The sequence below is a fragment of the Guillardia theta genome (assembly GCF_000315625.1).
Source record: "Guillardia theta CCMP2712 unplaced genomic scaffold GUITHscaffold_113, whole genome shotgun sequence".
Taxonomy (NCBI): domain Eukaryota; class Cryptophyceae; order Pyrenomonadales; family Geminigeraceae; genus Guillardia; species Guillardia theta.
Window position 1 is genome coordinate 130,378 of NW_005434561.1, and position 22,614 is coordinate 152,991.

The 22,614-nt window shown below is 46.2% G+C and overlaps 6 protein-coding genes across 6 annotated transcripts; 4 read left to right on the forward strand and 2 right to left on the reverse strand.

The window, feature by feature from the left end:
• Window positions 1-514: 514 nt before the first annotated feature.
• On the reverse strand, window positions 515-1,319 carry GUITHDRAFT_145928 (hypothetical protein; the record flags this gene model as incomplete). Its single annotated transcript, XM_005823167.1, has 7 exons — window positions 515-553; window positions 597-635; window positions 684-776; window positions 811-880; window positions 926-1,017; window positions 1,084-1,147; window positions 1,171-1,319. 7 exons carry the CDS (start codon window positions 1,317-1,319, stop codon window positions 515-517), a joined length of 546 nt encoding a protein of 181 aa, XP_005823224.1.
• A 690-nt stretch (window positions 1,320-2,009) lies between these two features.
• Window positions 2,010-3,612, reverse strand: GUITHDRAFT_145929 (hypothetical protein; the record flags this gene model as incomplete). The annotated part of the gene is made up of 7 exons (XM_005823168.1): window positions 2,010-2,087; window positions 2,139-2,180; window positions 2,232-2,384; window positions 2,435-2,496; window positions 2,723-3,270; window positions 3,319-3,410; window positions 3,463-3,612. 7 exons carry the CDS (start codon window positions 3,610-3,612, stop codon window positions 2,010-2,012), a joined length of 1,125 nt encoding a protein of 374 aa, XP_005823225.1.
• A 996-nt stretch (window positions 3,613-4,608) lies between these two features.
• On the forward strand, window positions 4,609-5,036 carry GUITHDRAFT_145930 (hypothetical protein; the record flags this gene model as incomplete). Its single annotated transcript, XM_005823169.1, has 2 exons — window positions 4,609-4,755; window positions 4,827-5,036. The coding sequence occupies 2 exons, from the start codon at window positions 4,609-4,611 to the stop codon at window positions 5,034-5,036; spliced, it is 357 nt and encodes a 118-aa protein (XP_005823226.1).
• An 11,653-nt stretch (window positions 5,037-16,689) lies between these two features.
• GUITHDRAFT_117604 (hypothetical protein) lies at window positions 16,690-17,961 on the forward strand (the record flags this gene model as incomplete). The annotated part of the gene is made up of 1 exon (XM_005823170.1): window positions 16,690-17,961. The coding sequence occupies one exon, from the start codon at window positions 16,690-16,692 to the stop codon at window positions 17,959-17,961; it is 1,272 nt and encodes a 423-aa protein (XP_005823227.1).
• Window positions 17,962-18,477: 516 nt separating this feature from the next.
• GUITHDRAFT_117605 (hypothetical protein) lies at window positions 18,478-18,924 on the forward strand (the record flags this gene model as incomplete). Its single annotated transcript, XM_005823171.1, has 1 exon — window positions 18,478-18,924. The coding sequence occupies one exon, from the start codon at window positions 18,478-18,480 to the stop codon at window positions 18,922-18,924; it is 447 nt and encodes a 148-aa protein (XP_005823228.1).
• Window positions 18,925-18,955: 31 nt separating this feature from the next.
• GUITHDRAFT_117606 (hypothetical protein) lies at window positions 18,956-22,028 on the forward strand (the record flags this gene model as incomplete). Its single annotated transcript, XM_005823172.1, has 5 exons — window positions 18,956-19,663; window positions 20,024-20,227; window positions 20,277-20,856; window positions 20,902-21,593; window positions 21,846-22,028. The coding sequence occupies 5 exons, from the start codon at window positions 18,956-18,958 to the stop codon at window positions 22,026-22,028; spliced, it is 2,367 nt and encodes a 788-aa protein (XP_005823229.1).
• Window positions 22,029-22,614: the final 586 nt, after the last annotated feature.

The following is a 22,614-nucleotide window of genomic DNA, read 5'->3' on the forward strand; positions in this document are numbered from 1 at the left end:
GGCGAGGCGTTAAAGAGTTCCTCCTCAGCATCGACGATGTAAGTTTGCTTCACTCGACTATCTCCCCTGTCTTCCCCTCCTTCTCTCTCCTCCCCTCCGCATCTCTCCTCTCCTCCTTGTCTGCCCTCCCGTCCTCCACTACTGTGCCTCCCACCTCCTGAGCCCCGCTGCAGACTTTGGTGTACAAGGGTCACTTGAGGAGGGCGACAGCAGCAGGGGAGGACTCATGGCAGAGCATTCTCTTCACGCATGACAGGCACATCGTGAGCCGGGAGAGAGGTCACGTGTACGTACACTTCCAGGTCCTTGAACCGCAGCTGAGTCGCTCCCTGACTGTGCTGTAGGAGGAGCCTGACGAGCTGCTGTTCTTTGACGATGCGGAAGAGCAGGAGAAGGTCGAGGAGCAGGAGTCGCGTCCTAGGACCAGCTTTCTGCCATCCAAGTAGGTTTCACACGGCGGGAAGGGAGAGGGCGAAAGTGATTTATTCTGTACATTATCAAACATCAAGTGTTGTCATCGGTGCTCCATGTCGAGGCTCTCATCATTCTCGTCCTGCTCCTACATCAGAGACAGGTCACACTCTCGCTCCTCTCACCCACACGTCCTTCAGCTGCATCTTCATGAACTTGAGGCTCTGCAGAAACTATCAGAGCCCTGCGGGTGAACAGGCGGCACATGTTACATGAAACTCAACTTTGCTTCGCAAGCTCTGGCGGAAGAACAACATCTTCTTCATATCTTTCTTCTGCGGCACAAGCCTCGGCTGGCGATGTAGCTGCAAGCACAGTCAGAACGGCCTCACTCCACACCTTCATTCCCACTTCGTCTTTGTTCGCAGGCTGTCGCAAACCCACTGAAACGTACGGCTGACTTTCTCCCCTGCACAAGCAAGTCATGGAAGGAGAGGAAGCCGAGGGAAGATACAGCGCGAGTCTCATGAGCTGATCTGCTCTCTCCTTGTCCTGAAAGTGATCTCTGACCATCACTGAGTAGTGCAGCAGCGTTTGCACATCGTTCTGCCGCAAACGAAAGCATCGGATCATGCTGGGCTCTTCAGGGCCAAGACAACCAGCTCGCCTCACCTGATCTATCTCCAGCGCTTTCCTCCACTTCTCCTCCGCTTGGTCAAACTTCTTCCGCTTGTACCTACAACAAGTACAGCATCTCACATCATTGAAAGCACATCGAGCACATACATGTCGAGCCCCTCAGCAAACAGCTGCTGCAGCATGCTAGCTTGACCGTCCCGGCTTGTGCTCATCGAGAGGTTATTTGGCTCTCCCCCCCCTCCTCCTGTGACTTCTGCCGCTGCTGCCATGCTGCTGCTCCGTCCACGTTTGCTGCTCCCCCCCGGCATGCAGTGCCGTACCGTAGTACGGTCCCGAAGTTGACGGACTGACGGCTGCGATGAGGCAGGCTCACTAGACTAGTAGGTCCCGGCCCGCCCCCCGGCGTCAGCGGACTGTACCGACTCTCAGTCTTGGGCCCACCCGGTGACCGCCGGCCCGGCCCGGGCTCCGGGCCCCGCCGCCGGGGCCTGGTATTTAAAAAACATTGAGTGAAAAAGCTGTCATCCTATATCGGGGGGATTATGCGAGTCGGAGAGTAGGCCAGGAGCTGGAGAGGCAAGAAGAGAGAGGAGAGTGAAGGTGACGGCTGAGATAGGAAGAAATCTCGAAAATGTTTGCTGATATCCGAGCACTGGTTGATATGATCGAATCGAATGCCAAGAATCGAGGTGACATGCTCTCGAAAGATCTCAGATCTCTAGAAAACACAGCAGAGCAAGAGTCTGAATCGAGCCCAACGCTGGTGTTTTGATTTGTATGTCTTGAACTCACTTTGGAGGATTTATCATCACTTGGAGATGACTTGAAGGCACAACGAGCGACGCATCATTATTTTTCTTTTACATTATTCTTAAAAGATAGTTGACAAACATCTTAATGAAACACTTGCAATGAATCCATGACCATTGACCATTGTCTTCTTCAACGCTTCCATTTATTCAGCGAGACATACCTAGCGGGTCGAAAGACCCAGCAGGGTTGTAATAGTCCTTAGGAAGCGCTTTCTTATCCATTTCCTGGACAGGGGTGTTATCTGTAACTTTCAAGGTCACAGCAAGATCCCTCACCTCCTTGTCCCCTGCACCCTCGACCACCTCAATCTCGTAGATCTATAGAGCCCGTCATCTCATCGACTGATAAGTGGGTTGTAGATGCCATACCTTGGTCCACATTTTTCCGGTCACGAACAAACGATCCTCCACCTTATGTATGCAAAAGTCAGACCCGGCTCTATGATCCGGCTCTATGGAGATGCTCAAAGTGACCTCGTCATATGCGATGCCGTTGAGACAACGATCTGATCTAGTCCACTTCTGCTCTCGCAAGTCAGTAAAGCTCAGCCACGGAGGAGGCGCATCCTAACCTGAATCCAAGGGTCGCTCTCGTCCAGCATCCCCTTCAAGTCTATGAACCTCTCCACGATACCTTATCAAACTTCCGTCACAACTCTAACGCTTCCAAGCATAAGTGATAGAGATAACACAGATCGGTGGCAAGCGACTTAACAAGGATACGTAAGTCTGCATAAACAGGTACGGGACACATAACTTGATCGGAAAAATAGGGTCGCATAGCACAAGAATGGTTAGCAGAGATAGTGCAGATCGAGACAGGTCACGGGGTTTGATTGGGATGGTAGCAGAGCAAGCACCTGTGTCAGGGTTGATCACTGCAATTCTGTCTGCCTCCCAGATGTTTGAGAAGACTTTCCCCTTCACCCACTGCAGGTCGTTTAATCGTCGGAGCGGGGTCATCTCGCCCGATCGCTTAGCCAGGTATCGGACCGTCATCTTGCGCGTCTCCTTCAACGTCTCAGCGTCGTGGAAGTAGAGAGTGGCCGATCCATCCGACATTATGAGCTCCTTTCCGTTGTTAGTCAGGCCCCAGCCCTCGTGGTCGTAATGGAAGTCATCCAGGAGCTCCAAAGTGTCCTTGTCGTATACAAAGCCAACGTTGGACCGCCAGGTGAGCTGGTACAGCTTGTTGCCCAGCACGGTGATGCCTTCCCCGAAGTGTCTTGTAGGAAGAGACCTGTACTGCAGCACCTTGCCGGTCTCAAGGTCCATCTTGAAAATCCTAGTTCCGTGCGAGAAACTCGGGCCTCCGCTTCCTTCGTACCAGACCTTCTCCCCGTGCACCCACTCAACGCCCTGCGTAAAGCTCTCCTTCACATGCTGATATTCCCTCACCACCCGGAAACTGTCCACACAGTCAATGATAAGCGGCAACAGCATCTATCTCGCTCACCCATCGACAGGAGGAGCATCTAGCTGGCGCGGTCCCTTCTTCGCCTCAGAAGCTTCCAGGTTTGCCATGATGATGGGATCGGATTTCGGTTCCTGGAAGACGCCTCAAGTCACGACGAGAGAAGCCACCAACCGTTGCTCTCACCAAAACCTGCGTGAAGGCCTGCCCAATCTTGCCAAAGAACCCCCCATCTTGTTGCGGCTGTGAACGAACAACACCCTTGCGAGCTTGCAGCGCCTGATATTCAGCCTCCCATGCTTCAATACTCGATGGACCCTGATCATTGCTCGTCATTCTGAAAGGAGCTCGATAGCTCCTTTTCCCCCAACTGCACGAAGCTTGTTCGGATCCGAACGGCATGAAGCGTTTGTGCTGCATGCCATGCGTGCTTGGGGTTGGCGACCATGCATAGGAGCATTGCATGACTGCAGCAAAGCAAAGGAAGGGGGGAGCCAATCTCCTGTAGATGGACGACAACATTCTGATCGATAGCAAAGACTCAGGTGTTCCTCAACCCTGCAACATCAAACATTCAGAACGACATATTTCCCCTCCTGTCCTTCCTCTTTCCCTCTCATCTCGCTTCATCCCTCTTGCTCTCAGCCTCCCGGAAAGAAACGATTTATTACATGCGACACATATTTGTGACGACATAGGCGGTTCCCTAACAATACATTGCTGTCCTCTAAGCCCGCGACCGAAATTGTACAATGATTGGCGGGGCGGGCCCGTCACAGTATGAAACGAGCCGCCCGGCGCGCCGGCCCGGGCCCGGGCCGCGGCGCCCACTGAGTGCCGACCGCCGCCCCGCCGGGCACGGCGGGATCACTAGTTACTCCGGGGCCGTGGCCGTTGTCCAGGCAGCGGCCACTGCAGTGAGAGTCACTCAGCGTCAACTCATAGTCTCTGAAGTTGACAGTTGCAGGTTGTAACCATATCTCAATCCGAGCCCCGTGCAACGGTCAGCTGGCCGCATGACAATCGCTAGTCACGTGACTCTGACAGCATCAGCGGTTATAGAATTAGATCTCATTCACATTTTTACTTCTACGACTTTACAGGCAAATCCCTTGCTGACATATATCCGTCCTAGGGTACGGTCAGCAGGTCACAGGCCTCCCTCCTCTATATTTCATCGCTAGGGCTTCCCTTCCGCTCACGACTTCCCTGCGCCCTCCCCTCAGCACGTCTCCTTCCTCTGGTCTCTCCGGCTCCGTTTGACTCCCTGTGTTGCATCTTGTTGGCTGGGTCTCTAGCTTACGGCTCGAGTCTGTCTCCACATCAAGCGCTATGTCCTCCTCTACCCCCCTCTCCTCCTTCCTCTCGTTCTTCGGCACTGGCGCTTTGGTGTCCGTAGTCCCTACTCATCATAACCTTCCCCCATCCTTCCCTGTCGACCTGCCCCCTCTGTCCTGCCTCCCGTCCTCCCCGAGCCAGGTCTCCCCTTCCCCACCTCTCCCTCTCCCTCACTCCCCGTCCTCCAAGGGCTTCTTCTTTCCGTTGGTCAGCACGGCCTCTCCGTCGTTCTCATGCTCCCAGAAAGCGCTACGGCTGAGCTACAGGCAGCTGATGAGCGCGCATCGGGCAACAGCTCATGGCAGCTGCAGATCGGGCCACCATACACCCTCGAGCCCCTCGAGCCCTCAGAGCCGGGCGCCCAGGACGAGGCTACGGAGCAGTGGAAGGAGCTGAAGCACAACTACGCTCGGTCGTTCTAGTAGGAGGCACCGATGGCATCTTTGTGAGAGGCCGCTTATGGCACCATACAAGACTTCTGGAGGGAAAGCCGATGGAACGTGTTTGGTCTGTTTGTTTTCAATCCGCTGCCAATTCCTACTTTCGTTGCCTAGGTTCTATGCAGCTTTGTTTGAGCTTAGCTTTGCTTGAGCTTAGCTTTGCTTGAGCTTAGCTTTGTTTGAGCTTAGCTTTGTTTGAGCTTAGCTTTGCTTGAGCTTAGCTTTGCTTGAGCTTAGCTTTGCTTGAGCTTAGCTTTGCTTGAGCTTAGCTTTGATTTTTTTTCGATTGATCATTATTAAACCTTCTTTGCTTTTTGATTACAATCCGGCCAATGTTTGTTTGCGTGAGTTTTCCTTGAGTGGATCAGGGGATGTTGGATCTTGGTTTACACGCCTCTTTCAAGAAATCCATCACCGTGACAGCAAGGGATCTCATGACTTCGGATGACTGCGAGAAGAAGAAGAGCATTCAATCGCTGCCAGTCCTCGGTGAGGGTATTCATTCATTCTTTCTCAATACCGTTCACTCGTTTAACACTGACTGAATAGCAAGGAGAGCGATGAAGCCCGCAGAACCGCCTCAGAGAGAGATCACCGATCATTTAACTTTTTGTCAGCAGGCGCAATTGGACTGGAGATGTTTTTGTTTTTTTAACGCTAGCCACGTGACTCTGTCACAGTGTGACCATGTCGACCACAAGGAACGCTATCGGTACGTTAGGGCATAGTTTTCTGAATCAGCACTCGACTTTACAGGCAAATCCCTTGCTGACATATATCCGTCCTAGGGTACGGTCAGCAGGTCACAGGCCTCCCTCCTCTATATTTCATCGCTAGGGCTTCCCTTCCGCTCACGACTTCCCTGCGCCCTCCCCTCAGCACGTCTCCTTCCTCTGGTCTCTCCGGCTCCGTTTGACTCCCTGTGTTGCATCTTGTTGGCTGGGTCTCTAGCTTACGGCTCGAGTCTGTCTCCACATCAAGCGCTATGTCCTCCTCTACCCCCCTCTCCTCCTTCCTCTCGTTCTTCGGCACTGGCGCTTTGGTGTCCGTAGTCCCTACTCATCATAACCTTCCCCCATCCTTCCCTGTCGACCTGCCCCCTCTGTCCTGCCTCCCGTCCTCCCCGAGCCAGGTCTCCCCTTCCCCACCTCTCCCTCTCCCTCACTCCCCGTCCTCCAAGGGCTTCTTCTTTCCGTTGGTCAGCACGGCCTCTCCGTCGTTCTCATGCTCCCAGAAAGCGCTACGGCTGAGCTACAGGCAGCTGATGAGCGCGCATCGGGCAACAGCTCATGGCAGCTGCAGATCGGGCCACCATACACCCTCGAGCCCCTCGAGCCCTCAGAGCCGGGCGCCCAGGACGAGTATTTGCTTCGTGACCATTCATGACCAATTTGACAAATATTGAACAATTTGTCAGTAAAAGTTCAGAATTTTACAGCTCAACTTGAACAAATTTGTCATAATTGTTCAGCAAATTTACCCCATATTTGTCAGAGCCTAGCACACTACCGGGAATACATCATTCATATGATGACCTCCCCCAATATCTAGCTATATGTCCGTAGAACCTCTATGAATAGATGTGGCCCGGGGAGATGGAGAGCTCATGCCGCTGTGCGATGTCGTCGTGACCATTCGTGACCAAAAGGAACAAATAGGGGCTTATTTGTCAGCTCTTACAATGGTCTGAATAAATGCTTTCGTGACCATTCGTGACCAAAATGAACAAATAGGGGCTTATTTGTCAGCTCTTACAATGGTCTGAATAAATGCTTTCGTGACCATTCGTGACCAAAAGGAACAAATAGGGGCTTATTTGTCAGCCCTCTAAATGTCCGAAGAAGCAATGTATAAAACACAATATACACGTGGGGTGAGGGGGTAAAAAATATAACACACCGTATGTAATCAATATAAGGGCCTTTCTAAGAGGCGCAACTACTAACATGTGAGCATCCTATGATGTTTTTATTAAATAGTCACCCAACTAAGTTGGGTGGTCAATTGACCACCCCCTTTGAGCTACTAAGTGATTGACGCAAACTTCCGATTAACCTTTTAACGCTCACACATACCCCTTTGAGCTACTAAGTCATTTATTTCTTCAACATTGTTTGATTGTTTAGTAGTGAATGAACTAAGGATAAGGGGGGTCAAGGATAAGGGGGGGTATTTGGTAAGTGTTTGGACCTTTTGTGATGGATTTGTAAAATACTTTTCAAAACCCCCCCTTATCTTTCACCCCCCTTATCCTTGGTTGTTTTATTACTATCTTTTTTTTCAAGAGGGAAAAAACATATTCAATAGAGGATAATAGCATCATCTCCCTCAGGCATCATCTCCCTCCTCTTCATCCAACGAACCATACTCTATCTCTTGCCTAAATTTTATATCTCCTTACCACCCAAAAGACCTAGCGCCGTCGGGGGGGCGCACCCCCCGGAATTTTATATCTCCTTACCATAGAACTACATATGGCAAGTGACAACCGAGTCCGTGGTGAGTACCGAGATTATATGGCCTTCCTTAGGACTTTCACAGACCGAGTGTTCAGAAACAAGTTTCTCGTTCAGCAGCTACTCCAAGAACAAATCATAACAGAAGAGGAACTCCAATTTTATGAGAGCTCGCGCTTCACAGCAAAACAAAGGAAGAACAAGGGCTTGATTCAAGTCCATAGAAGAGACACTAGGCTATTCTTTGACTAAGAATATATCATATATACTATAAATATGAGCTGGGTAGCCAGCTTAGGGGTGGATAGGGTCGAGAATGAAATAGAAGACCTTCTATATAGACTCAATCAGCTTGAAGCTAGGCTTAATAACTATCTCCTTATCAATGACCTGCCATCATATGATACTCAATTCCAAACGATAGACTCAGATATATCCATCAACAGGGGCGCTATCAACCAGCTGTTGGACTTAATCAATATCGAGGGAACCTCGAACACTGTCTTGTATAGCAGCAATCAGGACCTCATAATATTGGATTACAGCTCTAACACCGATATATATAACATTCATCTAAGAAAGCAAGATGGCTCATATGTGCTGCTTCAAGATGTCATTGATACCATCAACTTAAACATAGAAGATATTGAAAACCTCACCCAGAACGTCGAGGACATAAGCAATGGCCAAACAACACAAGCACTCCAAGATGTCGGTTCAACTCTCAATGATGGCGTCGATATATTGAGTGGGTTCGGCGATATAGTAAAGGGCGGCCTTGCTATTGGGACAGGTTTCATAGGTGGCCTTATATCATCCGCGACCTCGACCTCCAAGGCTGACGGCCTGTTCATCTTGTCTTGGATTAATGTTCTTCGAATGGCTGTCGGTATCATCATCGGGGTTTTAGAAAGAGAGGTTCTCAATACAATGAAGCAGGATAAGGTCATTCGGATTTACTCACGGACACAAGACGGTAATAAGCTTAATTTCATCGAAGGCGAGGCATACATATATAGCAATATATATAAGACCATCACTATCGATGGCCAAGAACAACAGGTGCTGGACACAAGGAACATCATATTCCAGGGCGAGGAGGTTCTCACTCTTGGCCAAGAGTTAGATGTGAATGAACTAGACCTATATGTTTTTAATTCGAATGCGGATAGTGGCCTAGCACCATATCGAACAATACTTAAAGGGGAAACACTGTTCCTGGACAGGGTTTATTTCAACAACAACACCTTCTATTCTAGTTATGACACATCGAATTATCTTGTGACAAATGGTTATATCACATCTAATGAGGTCGTTGATATCTTGGGGTCTTATTACACATCAAACGAAGTCAATAACATCCTGGGGTCTTATTACACATCTAATGAGGTCAATAACATCCTGGGGTCTTATTACACATCTAATGAGGTCGATGACATCCTGAGGTCTTATTACACATCTAATGAGGTCAATGACATCCTGGGGTCTTATTACACATCTAATGAGGTCGATGACATCCTGAGGTCTTATTACACATCTAATGAGGTCGATGAATTGTTCTTACAGTACGAGGCAAGTAACGCTATATTGACAAGCAACTATATATATCAGCAAAGCATAGGCACCTTGTCCGGACTGCTTCAAGATGTTGATTATACCGCTGTCGGTTACCCCTTTTGGAATGACTCCGGACAGTGGGAGATATTGCCTAACTATTGGATTGAGAACAGCGGCCGAATGATACTATATGCCAATAGCGCGAATGAGTTAATGATAGATACAACCTCTACTAATCTTTTAAAGATTGGGCACGTTATCAATGACGCGACGACCGTCTCCTTGGAATCAAGAGGGAACGCTCAGGTCGTGATAGACAGCAATGACAACAGCACAACCGCAACTTTCAAGATATTGAACAACAGCTCAACAAACAGTTCATACCTGTTCCGAGTCAATGAGGATGGAGACACCGATATATCGCGTGACTGCTATGTTACAGGCAATATCTACGGAAGCAACATCAGACTCTCGAATGATATATCGGCCAACACTGGAACAATCGACACAGCATATGTGAATGGCAATATCTACGGAAGCAACATCAGACTCTCGAATGACATATCGGCCAACACTGGAACAATCGACACAGCATATGTGAATGGCAATCTATACACAAGCAACATTGAGGTTTCAAATTCTCTAAAACTGAGTGACAAGGTCGCAATCGATACCAATAGAATCGATATCAAATACCCATATAGCAATTACTTGAAAGGAGATGTGTTCCTTGGCCCTTCAAAATCTACAGAGGTAATCAATGAGCTGAACACAAGCTACACAAACATCCAATTTTTTGGCACTATATATGACACATTCACGGTGTCAAGTTTTTATCGTATGAATTGCGACAGCAGCCAGAAAATTATTTTGGATGACCTGGTCTTTGGTCAATACATTAATCTTGCTTGGTGGTTCAGATTTGACAACTTCGACGAGAACGATGGAGGTAACACTGAATATCGCTTATTCCAAATCAAATATCGAAAGAAGAGCCTGGACCCGCTTTATAATCTTGACCCATACTATGATGGCACAGAGCTATATTACAACGTTTTTAGAACACCAGCCGGTGTTTTATATGAGCTTCAAATCATTGTAAAGATTGTGTATATCGACACTACACACAATAGGGTTGAAAACTGGTATTCTTTCGTTATCAACAACACACTTGATGTGTCAGCTGGCAAGTTCCAAGACTGGAACCATTACGCTGTAAGCCTTACAAAGGATTCCTTTAAGTGCTATCTGAACGGCGATATAGTATATAACAACACCAACCCGCCAACAACAGACTGGCTCCAATTGTACCCCCCTGTCTTGTCTGATTACAATGTAAGGTGCTATTTCCTTCTAGATGGCAGGTATAGCCTCGATAGAGGCATAGCTGGAATTCTGTTCAACGCAACTAATGGGGTATGGTCTGATGCCGATGTGAAGGCAATCTATGGCGGCTCAATCGAAAATTTGAAGACACACATCGAGGGAGGCCTATACGTCGATTATATGATGTGTGAGACGATGCTGTATAAAGGGGCATATATCAATATCAATAACCAGAGCGTGAGCACGACAGACACTGTTACAGTAAGCAACTCGGTTAAAAGGAGCCTCACCATAAATGGTTCAGCAGCTAAGACTAATATAACTGACCTGTATGATGCAAACGATAGCATAGGAGTATTGAGGACTTACGATAATGCCGGAACTGTTGATTTCAAGATTGAACCATTTCAACTCAATTTCAAGAACACAAAAGATGGCGATGTTACGATAACATTTGATAATTACAATAGCAAAAATATCACTTTGCCCGATGGTATCAAGGGAGATAAGGGGGATACTGGGGCAACAGGGGCCACAGGAGCAACAGGGGCCACAGGACCACAAGGAGCCACTGGGGCAGCAGGCACAAATTGCCCGCAGATTATACTTCAAGATAGCTTTAATACTGAGCTTGTGAGGTTTGGAGATGCGAACGTATCAAGCACAACCGTGATATTGCCAAAGCTATACAGCGATACAGACACAAGCAACTATCTATATAACAATGAATACATTCAACGGGCTGAGCTATTGGATACATCTAATCTATTGTATGAGCAAATACCGTCATCCTTTGACTATAACACTCAGATAACAGGAGCTCCAACACTGGCAACTGTGGCCACAAGCGGCCTATACTCTGACCTATCAGGGTATCAGTATGACCTTACGAACAATGCCTCAACTGATTTTAATTCTAAATCTGGCACTTGGACGGCAAACAGCACAAGCACAAGATGGTCCGCAACTTACCATATCGGAGATTTAGGATATATATACACAAACACTTATGGTTTGGATACATCAGCATCAGAGTACATCATATACGATGTGCCAGCTGGAAAATCTCATATGTTTATAAACCATCTATGTTGGAATAATTGTGGGTATTTCGATGTGTATGGCCTGTATGGCAGCACTTGGTTATTCATCACAAGAATAAATAATTATCACAAATATTCTGGTTATGTTGATCCAGAGTTTGATGGTGTCACTGTTGCCCAGATTGGGGGCGTAAATCGATTTACTCAAATAAAGATACAGGCACGCAAGGGCCGGATCCATCTTATGGGCATAGGATGGAGTGAGTTACAGAATGGGCCAACAACAGGAGCAGAAGGATGCGGGTTCATCCACTGGGACAATGTGGTATCTGCTCCGGCATTCATAACCTCTACAGGTCAATACATTCAGAGTATCACGAGTGATTTTGTTAGAAGTGGCACAGAGCTACAACTCGCATCTGGTGTAAAGACACAATGGACCACATCTGGAACATCCATATATTACAACAGCGGAAACATTGGGATAAACCAGAGCGCACCATCTGAAAAACTCGACGTTGTAGGCAACATCAAATATTCTGGTTACGTATATAAAAATTCAAAATGGTTATCAACGCCTTATGCGTCATTGCCTGCTTGGATAAAGATTGGGACATACAATAATCGCGCTTTCTCCAAATTTCAGATAAACATTGCAGGGGGTGGCAGGCACGACTTTATTGAGTTTGAGTTGTATATGAATTATGGCACCATATCTAATCCAAAGGAACAACTTAAGGTGTTTTCTTCAACTGCTCACAGCAACAAATTTACAAGTATATTGATTGAGAATTACAACGCTTATTATTCTACTACAAGGACAATATGGGTATATTACAATGGCACAGCATCAAATAACGCAGCATACGATGGTGCTATTGCTACAAGGGAGTGGATGAACCATTACAGCAGTAGTTTTTCATTAACTGATATTGAGCTTACAACAACGAAACCAACAGGCACAGAGTTTTTGATAAATGACAATGAAGAGCTATGGATAGGCTTCGACTTCAACTTTACTGGGACACTGACAGGCGGTACAGTGCCAGCTGCGAGAGTGACAGGACTTGGGACCGTAGCCACTACAAACGATTACAATGACCTTGATAATCTCCCTGATATCATAAACAGTCAATGGGCAACATCTGGAACATCTATATATTACAACAGCGGAAACGTTGGGATTGGGACGACTAATCCATCTCACAAGCTCGATGTTGTTGGTGATATAAATAGCACCTCCCACATGACATGCGGAGGGGTCCTTACATCACTCGGAGGATGTAAGCTGTCCATACAAGATAGTCAAGATGGAGGCACAGGAAGGGGAATATATATGTGGAATGATACGGATACAAACTGGGCAATTTATATGGGACAGTCTGGGGCATCTAAGGCGATTAATGGCGGCACGGCAGTGGCAGGGAACGACTTCACATCACACGCTATCAGATTTAGGGTGGCTGATGGTGCTACAACAGGTTTTATATTTGAAAACCATAATAACGAACTCTTAGCATCTTTGAGGGGGTCAGATGGTAACTTCTATGTGAAAGGTATAGTAACAGCAGCTGGATTTAGTGGGATAACGGAGGCAAATGTTCCAAATCTAAACGCTAGTAAGATAACAGCGGGGACATTGAATAAAGACAGGCTCCCTTCTAGTATTGGAGATAGTACAGACTCTAGGGGAAAATTTACAATTAATTTAACGAGCACAGCAACATACGCCGCAAACGCAGATATTGGAGATGGCAATAGATGTCTTACTGTACAAAATCCGACAACCTCTACAACAAATGGGCTTTATACAGCACTTCATTTACAAGTAGGCCCAACTACCACAGCCCGCGCAATGTGTGACATCAAATATATCAGGAACAATGGGAAAGAAGGCAAATTATGCTTTACCATTACAGATACAAGCGGTAACCGTAAAGACATTATGACGATGATAGGAGGAGGAACAACTACCATAAACGGAGATTTATCATTTACTGGAAGTCTGACGGGGGGTACTGTACCAGTAGCACGGATAACAGGCTTAGGAACCGTAGCCACTACAAACGATTACAATGACCTTGATAATCTCCCTGATATCATAAACAGCCAATGGACCACAAGCGGGACATCATTATATTACAATACTGGTAATGTCGGGATAAACAAGGCATCACCATCTTATACACTGGATGTTGGCGGTGTGATTAGAACAAACAATAAGATAGCTGTCGTAAATGATGCGTTATGGGACCATTTACAGTTATGGCACAATGGCTCAACAGGTTACCTTGACTTTGGGGGTGCTGAGAGTGGATTTAAGATAAGATTGAACACTAGCGGCTCCACATTTCCAGCGTCTTCATATTCTGATGCTATCTCTTGCGATGGCAGTCGGAACATAACATTGAGTGGTGCTAATTTGGCAATTAGTAACAAGCATGCGTTCAGAGGCAATGATAGTTGGTTAAGGCTTAACCAAGATGGAGCATTCACAAGCGGCACATACACGCCAAATAAGTTTAGGTGTGACGGGGGGATATTCTTAAACGGTGATACCTGTCGTTTGGAGTATCCAACTGGTGAATATGGTAGCTGTCAAATAACAGGCAGCGGTAATAACAATTGGGAGGGCTATTCAATCGATGGGCGGGTTGTGTTCATGGCTGATGGCGGGAGTTCATGGGGGTTATACAACGACGTAAATAACCATTGGATGATATATGGACTTTTGAACAACTATGTAGAGTTGCGATATGCCAACACGACAAGGTTTCAAACAACAAGCGACGGCGCGAGTGTGTCAGGCAATCTCTCAACTAGTGGCAACCTTTCAGTTGGCGGGACAATTTCAGGAACTGGTGTGAGCCGTTTGTTTAACTTAATGGGAAACAATCACGGAAGTTACACAGACTTTAACGCTATCCCTGATTTTGGAAATTGGTTTATTACTAGCACAACAAACGGACCCAGTGTCAATGGGGCTAATCAATATTATAGTTGGAACATAGGACTTGGAGCAAATTACCCTTGGAGCGGCGCGGGTTCATATGGTGCTCAGTTTGCTTTGCCTAGAGGGAATGTCAGTTTTAACAATCCTTATTTGTGTGTGAGATACAAGGAGAATAATTCTCTGTCAGGTTGGAAGAGAATAAGCGCAGGATATGCCGATACAGCTGGCTCATCAAGTGGCAATTTTACAGTAAATGGAAGCGTTTTTATTTCAGGGACTGAAATCTTACAAAGCGATAGCAGTTGGACAAGGCTCTATGGTAGGGCTAATGGTTGTGCTATATATAAGGGAATTTCTATGGCTGACCAAGGATATCTCAATGTTGGGAGCTGGGAAAGAATACCGGATAACACTGTTAAATGCGTAACCCTGAATACTGACCGTATAAATATACCTAGAGCAAGTGGTCCATACAATGACGATGGACGCTGGAAGATTTATATGCTTGGCGGTAGTACTCCTTGGGGAGGAGTGTCAGCGCAGTACGACCTTATGTTTCAGTATGGAACATCAGATAATTATGGCGAACAATGGCTGAGGCACAACGACGATGGGAACGACGACCTCGATTTCACCGGCTCGCATAGGTGTATAGCTGAAACATCGAACCTGCTAGATGATATAACATCAAACATTGATTACTATCAGGGCATGCTTGTTAGCACTACAGGATATTATCAAGACCTCAACAGAATTGATAATGAGTTTAGTTCAAACATAAGGATTGACAGCTCTCTACCAGTCATAAAGATGACTGATTTAGCTATGGACAAGGCCGTTTATGGGGTTATATCAAACGTTGAAGAGGGAGATAAGAGAGTTTATAAGACCGGCAATTGGCATTATGCCTATAAGAAGCTAGATGGCAACCGGTTGATGATTAACGCAGTGGGCGAGGGTGCGATATGGGTGACGAATTATAACAACATTCAAAAAATAGACAATGGCGATTATCTGTGCTCATCCCCTATAAGAGGGTATAGTATGGTCCAGAGCGATGACCTTCTACACAGTTACACGGTAGCGAAGACTAGCTGCCCAGTTGATTTTATTGATGAGAATTCAGACTGGTATTATAAGAACTTTAAGCATCGATATGAGACCTATGAGGGCAATGAGTATATATGTGTGTTCATTGGTTGTACATATCACTCAGGTTAAAATAATAATATAGCTGGGGGTTGCGCCCCCCAACGGCGCTGTTTTTTGGTTAAGCTTTTTTTAAAAGCTTACATCTTTATAAAGATGACCGTAAAAGTCAGGAATAAGAGGAGCGGAGTGTCTGTGGAGGTTAATATCAAGAACGAGAACAATCAAGAAAGCAAGAACAAGTATGTCCCACACATCCCATCGTGGCAGGATGAGGGCCAAGCACCACCCCCCCAGACACACATCCAGCATGTCATCCCATATTTCAATAAGAATTTTTCATTTGAACCTCAGTATAACAGCAAGAAATACGCAGACAGCACTAACCCAATGATTCCAGATGGCAATAGCGAGATACCGCAATATATAGCAGCACCCAAACCAGCATCAGAAGAACCAGCACCACCAGCACCACCAGCATCTGGAGCAGCAGGAGCAGCAGGAGCAGCAGGAGCAGCACCACCAGAAGAACCAGCACCACCAGCACCACCAGCATCTGGAGCAGCAGGAGCAGCAGGAGCAGCAGGAGCAGCAGGAGCAGCAGGAGCAGCAGGAGCAGCACCTGAACAGGAACTTATTGAGCCGCTGGACTATTGGCCGCCGTCACTCGTCACTCGTTTTAATGAATCTTCACGACGAACGCAACAAAGGATGATTGAGACCAGCAATGAAAGATATAGAACACTCTCTAGGTCGTTATCAACTGGCGATAATCTTCTCAGCGCCAGGGCTATCACCGATAGTGGGCTATGGGCTATTATCCAGGAAATGCTCGACACAGAGTCTATCCCAAGCTCAGAGGCTGAACAGCATTATTCAACTCTCTTGAACAGAAGATTGAGAAGGAGGAATGAGATTTAGGCTGTTGATTCTGGAATCAAATTTTTTTTTTTGTGAAGCTATCTTAAAAGATGGCCGAATCGAGTTCCCAGTACCTACCCACAAACCTCAGATGGAGGATTTCGAGCCTTCAAAATATGTCGAAGGTCAAAATCCAGGTCATCCCTCAGACGCCTTCCACTGTGAAGCCAGGGCAGAAGCTACAGGTGACATTGCCTTATAGCTCGTTGCTTGACCTGAGTACGTTTTCGATGGAATTTACAGGGGAGACCGTGGATGGGGTTCTTGGCAAGACCGGGGGCTCTTACTACAATACCCTCCGCTTTCCTAGGAATACCTTCTCGCTGATTGACAGCCTTATGATTAAGTTCAATAATGTTGTGGTTCAAAATATTACCGATTATAATGTCGTTCAAAACATACTATTCGATATCGTCTCGAACAACCAGGACGCAGACGGTCGTATGAATTGCTCTATGTTGAACAACGACCCAAGCGTAAAAGTAGCCGGCGATTATCGATACATTGGCTGTGGGCCAATCAGCACTACCCTCGTCGATGGCACCACTGCTCTGGACGCATCGGACGATATCTGTAAGGACAGGGCCAACTACTATATTAAGAACTGGCTGGGCATCCTCCAGCAGGGCAACGTGAATATTATCGACACAAGTCTGGTCGGGACTATCCAGATTACCATTGGATTTGCCTCAGCGGCTGTGTTGGCTAAGAGCTACCCCAACGCTACAGATGAAACCACATACCCAAGCCCTGACTACACCCTGAGCGACATCAAGTTCAATATGACTAAAATCAATATGCCGTCGTGGTGGTATGAGGGCATGAGAACTCAGCTAATGAACGGGACAACCTATTCATTGTATTTCCCGCATTACAATGTCTTCACGGGCCAGTCGAACCCGAGCAAGAGTCAGACCACTAGATTTACCATCGCTTCAGACAGTCTGGATTACGTTCTCGGAACTTTTATCCCAAGTGACTACACCGACACTACCAAACTCAAGACCTTCGGCGATTCGACTAATAATAAAGACAAAACCATCGATGCTGTCATATCGGGAGGCAAAGGTTCTTCTCAGAATCAGAGCCGATATTTCCGGCGAAACGGTGACAATTTGCTGAGCTCTCAATGGACGCTTGGCAGTGAGAAGTTGCCCCAGGTCCCGAATACCCTCACGGGCTGTGTCCAGTCTGTGGTGGAGGCGTTCAACCTCCACCAATCAGCAGACGGCGGATTTTATAAGGGCTGTACTGACATTGAGATGTTTTCAACATTTTTCTTTGCCGATATTTTGAGTCTCCAACACGTCGGAGATACGAGCGGAATTATGCTGGTTTCGGGCCTAGACACAAGGCAGCTCCCAATAATCGTCGAATGGTCCACAAGAGATGTTGGAACAACTACTTATTCGACTTCAAGTCAATATTGGACACCATTCATCATCGCCGCAGAGACCCGCAAATGCGATATCAGTGCCGGAAACAGTGTGAGCATCAATTAAACTAAAAATATACACTGATAGTAAAGAACATGTTTTTGCCACCGACCACAGTCAAAGCCGGCATCAATAGGCATTTGAGCTTCCAGCAAATCGACAAGGATACCGACCACCATAAATGCTACAATCCAATTAAGCCAAATGACGATACTTATAAGCTCCCATATCCAACGTCGAGCATCTACTATTTACAACACGAGACGGCTTTCAAGCCTGATATTTACAACTCAAAGAGCTCATATGAGCCTCTTAATCATGATGACTGGTATCCAATGTATGCGGACAAGCTGCCAGATAGAAGGATGAACGTGATGTACCAGATGACGCCTATCTCTGAGATACCAAGGATGCCCATCAAGGTACATCGGCCATAATTCAGTGTTTTTATTTTCTTATTCTTCTTGTAAAATGGGAAGAAAGCCTAAGGTACAGGTTGAAGAATCAGATGTTGAACAACCGGCGAAGGTTGTCAAACCAAAAAAGGAGTGCTCACCCGAGCTGCTCGAACGACTAGCACAGATGAGAATCAAGGCAGAGGAAGCACGCAAGGCCAAGGCTAAGCTGAACGCAAAAAGCAAAGTTAATAAGATGATTAAGATGGAGGCCTTAAAGCAGGACGCCCAAGAGTTCGACAGGATTGTTGAGAGGGTCACAAAGCCAGAGGTAAAGTCGGAGCCAGAAGTCCCTAAACCAGCTCCCGAGCCAGTCCCCGAACCAGCCCCTAAGGCCGCGCCTAAGAAAAAGATAAAAAAAATCATATATGAGGAGGATGATGACAGCGATGAGTATGAGGAGGTGGTGGTCAGGAGAAGACGTGACAGAGCCCCCAGAGTGGCAACCCATTATGACGACGAAAGAGAGATTGGAGCACTAGCAAAGCAGGCAGTTAATCAACAGCTAAGGCAAAGGGTGAATCAGGAGCGCGCTAAGTATATAAGTAACCTGTTGGCTCCTGAATATTACTAATATCAAGTTATAATAAATTGACAGTCAAAAAATGGAGGTACAAGAGCACCAGATAGATGGTATGAACAATAAGCCTAAGCCATATCGGAAGGCCAAGTTCCCAGAGAGCGACAACATATATCTTCCCAAAGTGTTCTTCTCAATGCTCAGCGTAGCCCAGAAGAACAGCGGAAAGACCTTCAACATTTGTAAGCTGTTCCATCACTTTGAAAAATGGCCACTTAAAGACCCAGAGGATGGCGAGATAGTGCCTATTCGTGTCGTATGGTTCAGCCCAACCACCACATCGGCAAACAATAGCATTCTCGAAACCTTGTCACAGCTCGATAGAGAGAATGATATCGTTGATGAGTATGAGGACCACAAGCTCCAAGAGAGGATTGATGAGGTTGAGACCATTCGCCAGGAGGTCCAAGAATACCAGGAGTACTTAAGGGCATATAAGAAATGGATGAAGGTGGGAGAGAATAAACTGGATTTCGATGACCTCTTGACGCTTGAAAAACACAACTTTGAGCATCCTAAGGATGTTTTCGGAGATATGAAGTACAAGAAGGTCCCTTGTACCGTTTTTGTGTTTGACGACCTGGCTGGGACGAAGGCCTTTAAGAATGGCAGGAGCGTGTTGAACAAGTTCTTGATTGCCCATCGTCATACGAGCGGGGGAATCAATGTCATCTTCACAACACAGAACATGAGGAGCATACCCCCGATTCTAAGGCGAAATATGGATATATATGTAATGTTCAAGAATATGAACAAGAAGCACGTCGTTGAAACATTATATGAGGAGGTCAGCGGGTTGCTGAAGCTCGAAGAGTTCGAAGCATTATATGAACATTGTATGAGTCAGGAATACGGATGTCTCATAGTCGATAACCACCCTCGGTGTGTTAAGAGTGCTCGATTTAAGAATGGGTGGGATAAGGTCCTTGAGATAAAAAAATAATGTTGCTATTTGGTAGCAATGAACAAAAATAACGGCGCCGTCGGGGGGCGCGACCCCCGAGAGGAACTACAAGAGCAGCTTGTGGCTGTTGAGGAGGTGGAAGAGACCCCACAAGATAGGGCACATAAAGAGGCCTTGAATCTTGTCCAGGAACTTAAAGGGCAATACCCAGAAATACCCGAGACTCTGCTCTATACAGCCGCTATCGATTTCGTCCTCTATCCTGACAAAACCAAAGAGGACTTTGAGCGGGATTATGAGGCTGTCGAAAGGGCTAATGCCATGAAGGCTGAGGCAGACGCTGTGCCTACTACGTTCTACGGAGTCAAGGTTCTTGATGCCAATGATAACGAGGTCATTAAAAATATCTTACCAGAGGTTAAAGATGCCCAAACTGTTCAAGGTTAAGAAGCTTTACCATATATTCCTCAATCTGGATGATAGTGAAGAGGCTATCAAGGCTCAAGCTTATATTGATACTAATCCTAGCGACACTGAGCTTGTGAATTATTTCAAGAATATCAAAACGCTATCTTGGAAGCTGACGAATATTGAGCCACAGCTGCTCTCAGAGAATGCTCGTATTGTCCTTGATTCCTACACGGTACGTCGAGTTCAAAGATTGTCAGATATGAACCTCTACACAAGCGACCTTAACGTCGATGGTATGGCCTATGAATCGATGAACAACAATATGTATGGCACAATCCTGATGAGCCTAAGGAAGGATTACCTGGGGGTCAATGTAGCAGCTGACCCGACACAGACGGTCGATTTCATCTATAGCAACACTAACCATGAGTTCTCAAGCAATTGGAAGGCCAAGCCGAATATGCTCCAAAACAACCAATACTTCCGGCTTTATATCGATGGCGGAAACCTTGGGCATATCTCCGAGTTGAAGATAAAGCTTATCGTCTATGACGAGGTACTTAAGACCCAGGAAGACACCGATATGTGGAGCGACGAGCAGGTCATAAGTGGTAAGACACCAGCTAATTTTTATAAATAGAAAACTTAAATGACAGATAGGACACATATCTTTATAAACAGTAGGAACAGGCTTCCATATGAGAGCGCCAGCTCATACATCGTCAATCTCCCCAACGGGTTGATATATGGGGATGATAAGACACAGTATAGGCTAACCGTCAATTATTTCCAGGTGACTAATAGCTGGTACAACATACAAGATGGATATAACAACCAGTTCCAGATATCAACCGACAACTTCGTCGATAGTGTCATCGACTTCTCGATAGACATCGGCAATCCATCCGTCTATGACCTCGATAATGAGCTCCAAACCAAGCTAAAGGACTATTTCACAGTCGCATATAATAGGAGCCTTAACAAATTCGTGTTTAGCAATACAACAGGTTCCACATTATACCTAAAGGTTATGAACTGCGGGCAGTTCATCGGCTTCTACAATGACCAGACATTCGAGGTGTTGGCCGGTGAAACGCTTGAGAGTGAGAAACCGGTTAATATGTTAGGGGATGAGCTCATCATCATGAGGGTCCGGGGTGATATCAGCTTTGAGAACAGCACCATCGAGAACATGACAACCGCCGAGTTCTACCCCTCGGACATTTTATTCACATTCCCCGTGAATGTTCCCCCATATAGCCTCATTACGTGGGAGAACATAACTCAAACAAGATTTACCCATCTGATAAATAGCCAGTCGAAGAGCATCGACCAGTTCGTCCTTGAGGTTTGCAACGAAGATGGTCGAGTGATACCACAATTCAGCGATTATATGTTACATCTGATGGTCGAGAGGGTGGTCGATAATAATGAGTTCAAGACAAACATATTGTCAATCCTTAATCAGGTGCTTGACTATTTAAAGGAAATCTATATGCTTGTTGGCTCTTACTTCACACAATAAAAATATGTCTGGTATGATTAAAAGATGATTTCAAAGCTTGGGAAGATGCTCACATTCACCCGTAAGCTGGGGCAGGGCTTACAACAGGCCAGGATGATAGGGTCTTATGCCAATAAAGTGATGGGAGGACGGCTTATGGCGCATCCGCTAGGACAGCGTATCAATGATATCACAAAGGGAGCCCAGAGTGCGGTTGGAGTTGCTCAGGGAGCCCTTGAGAAGGCTCACTCTGTAGAACAGGGCATCCGAAGGCTCTAATTCTTTTTAAGCGTTATTCTTAGAATTGGAATGACTGAAAAAAAAATTGAAATTGTTAATATACATACAAAACAACAATTGGATGCCTTGACTCATAGCATCAGGTTCGTAATGTCAAATGGCCGGTACATCACGGCCGATGGAAGGATAGAGGGTTTTGGATATTCTTTTAATATAGTAAATGGCGATGCCAGATAGTAATAACAGCCATGAGCTGTTTGAGAAATACCGACAGATGAGCAAGGTGATGAGCATCCTATGTAATAGAACAGGAGGATGGTATAACCTGTGGAAGAACATTTTGGTTATACCAATCATACTTATATCATCAAGTTTGGCCATATTGAATGGCTCTTTTACAGATGGAGAAATAAGGTATGTAAATATTTTATGTAACAGCCTAGCGGCATGTTTAATGGCGATATCTTCACAGCTTAAAATAGCCGAGAAGGCTGTTATGTATTATGACCTCGGCAGCAAATTCAGCAAGCTTGAACACAGCATAGAACAAGCTATCAGTATGTCCGAGACTAGCTCAGACCGTCTCAATGGTTTCATTCAGTCTTATGATAGCACTATGGAAAGT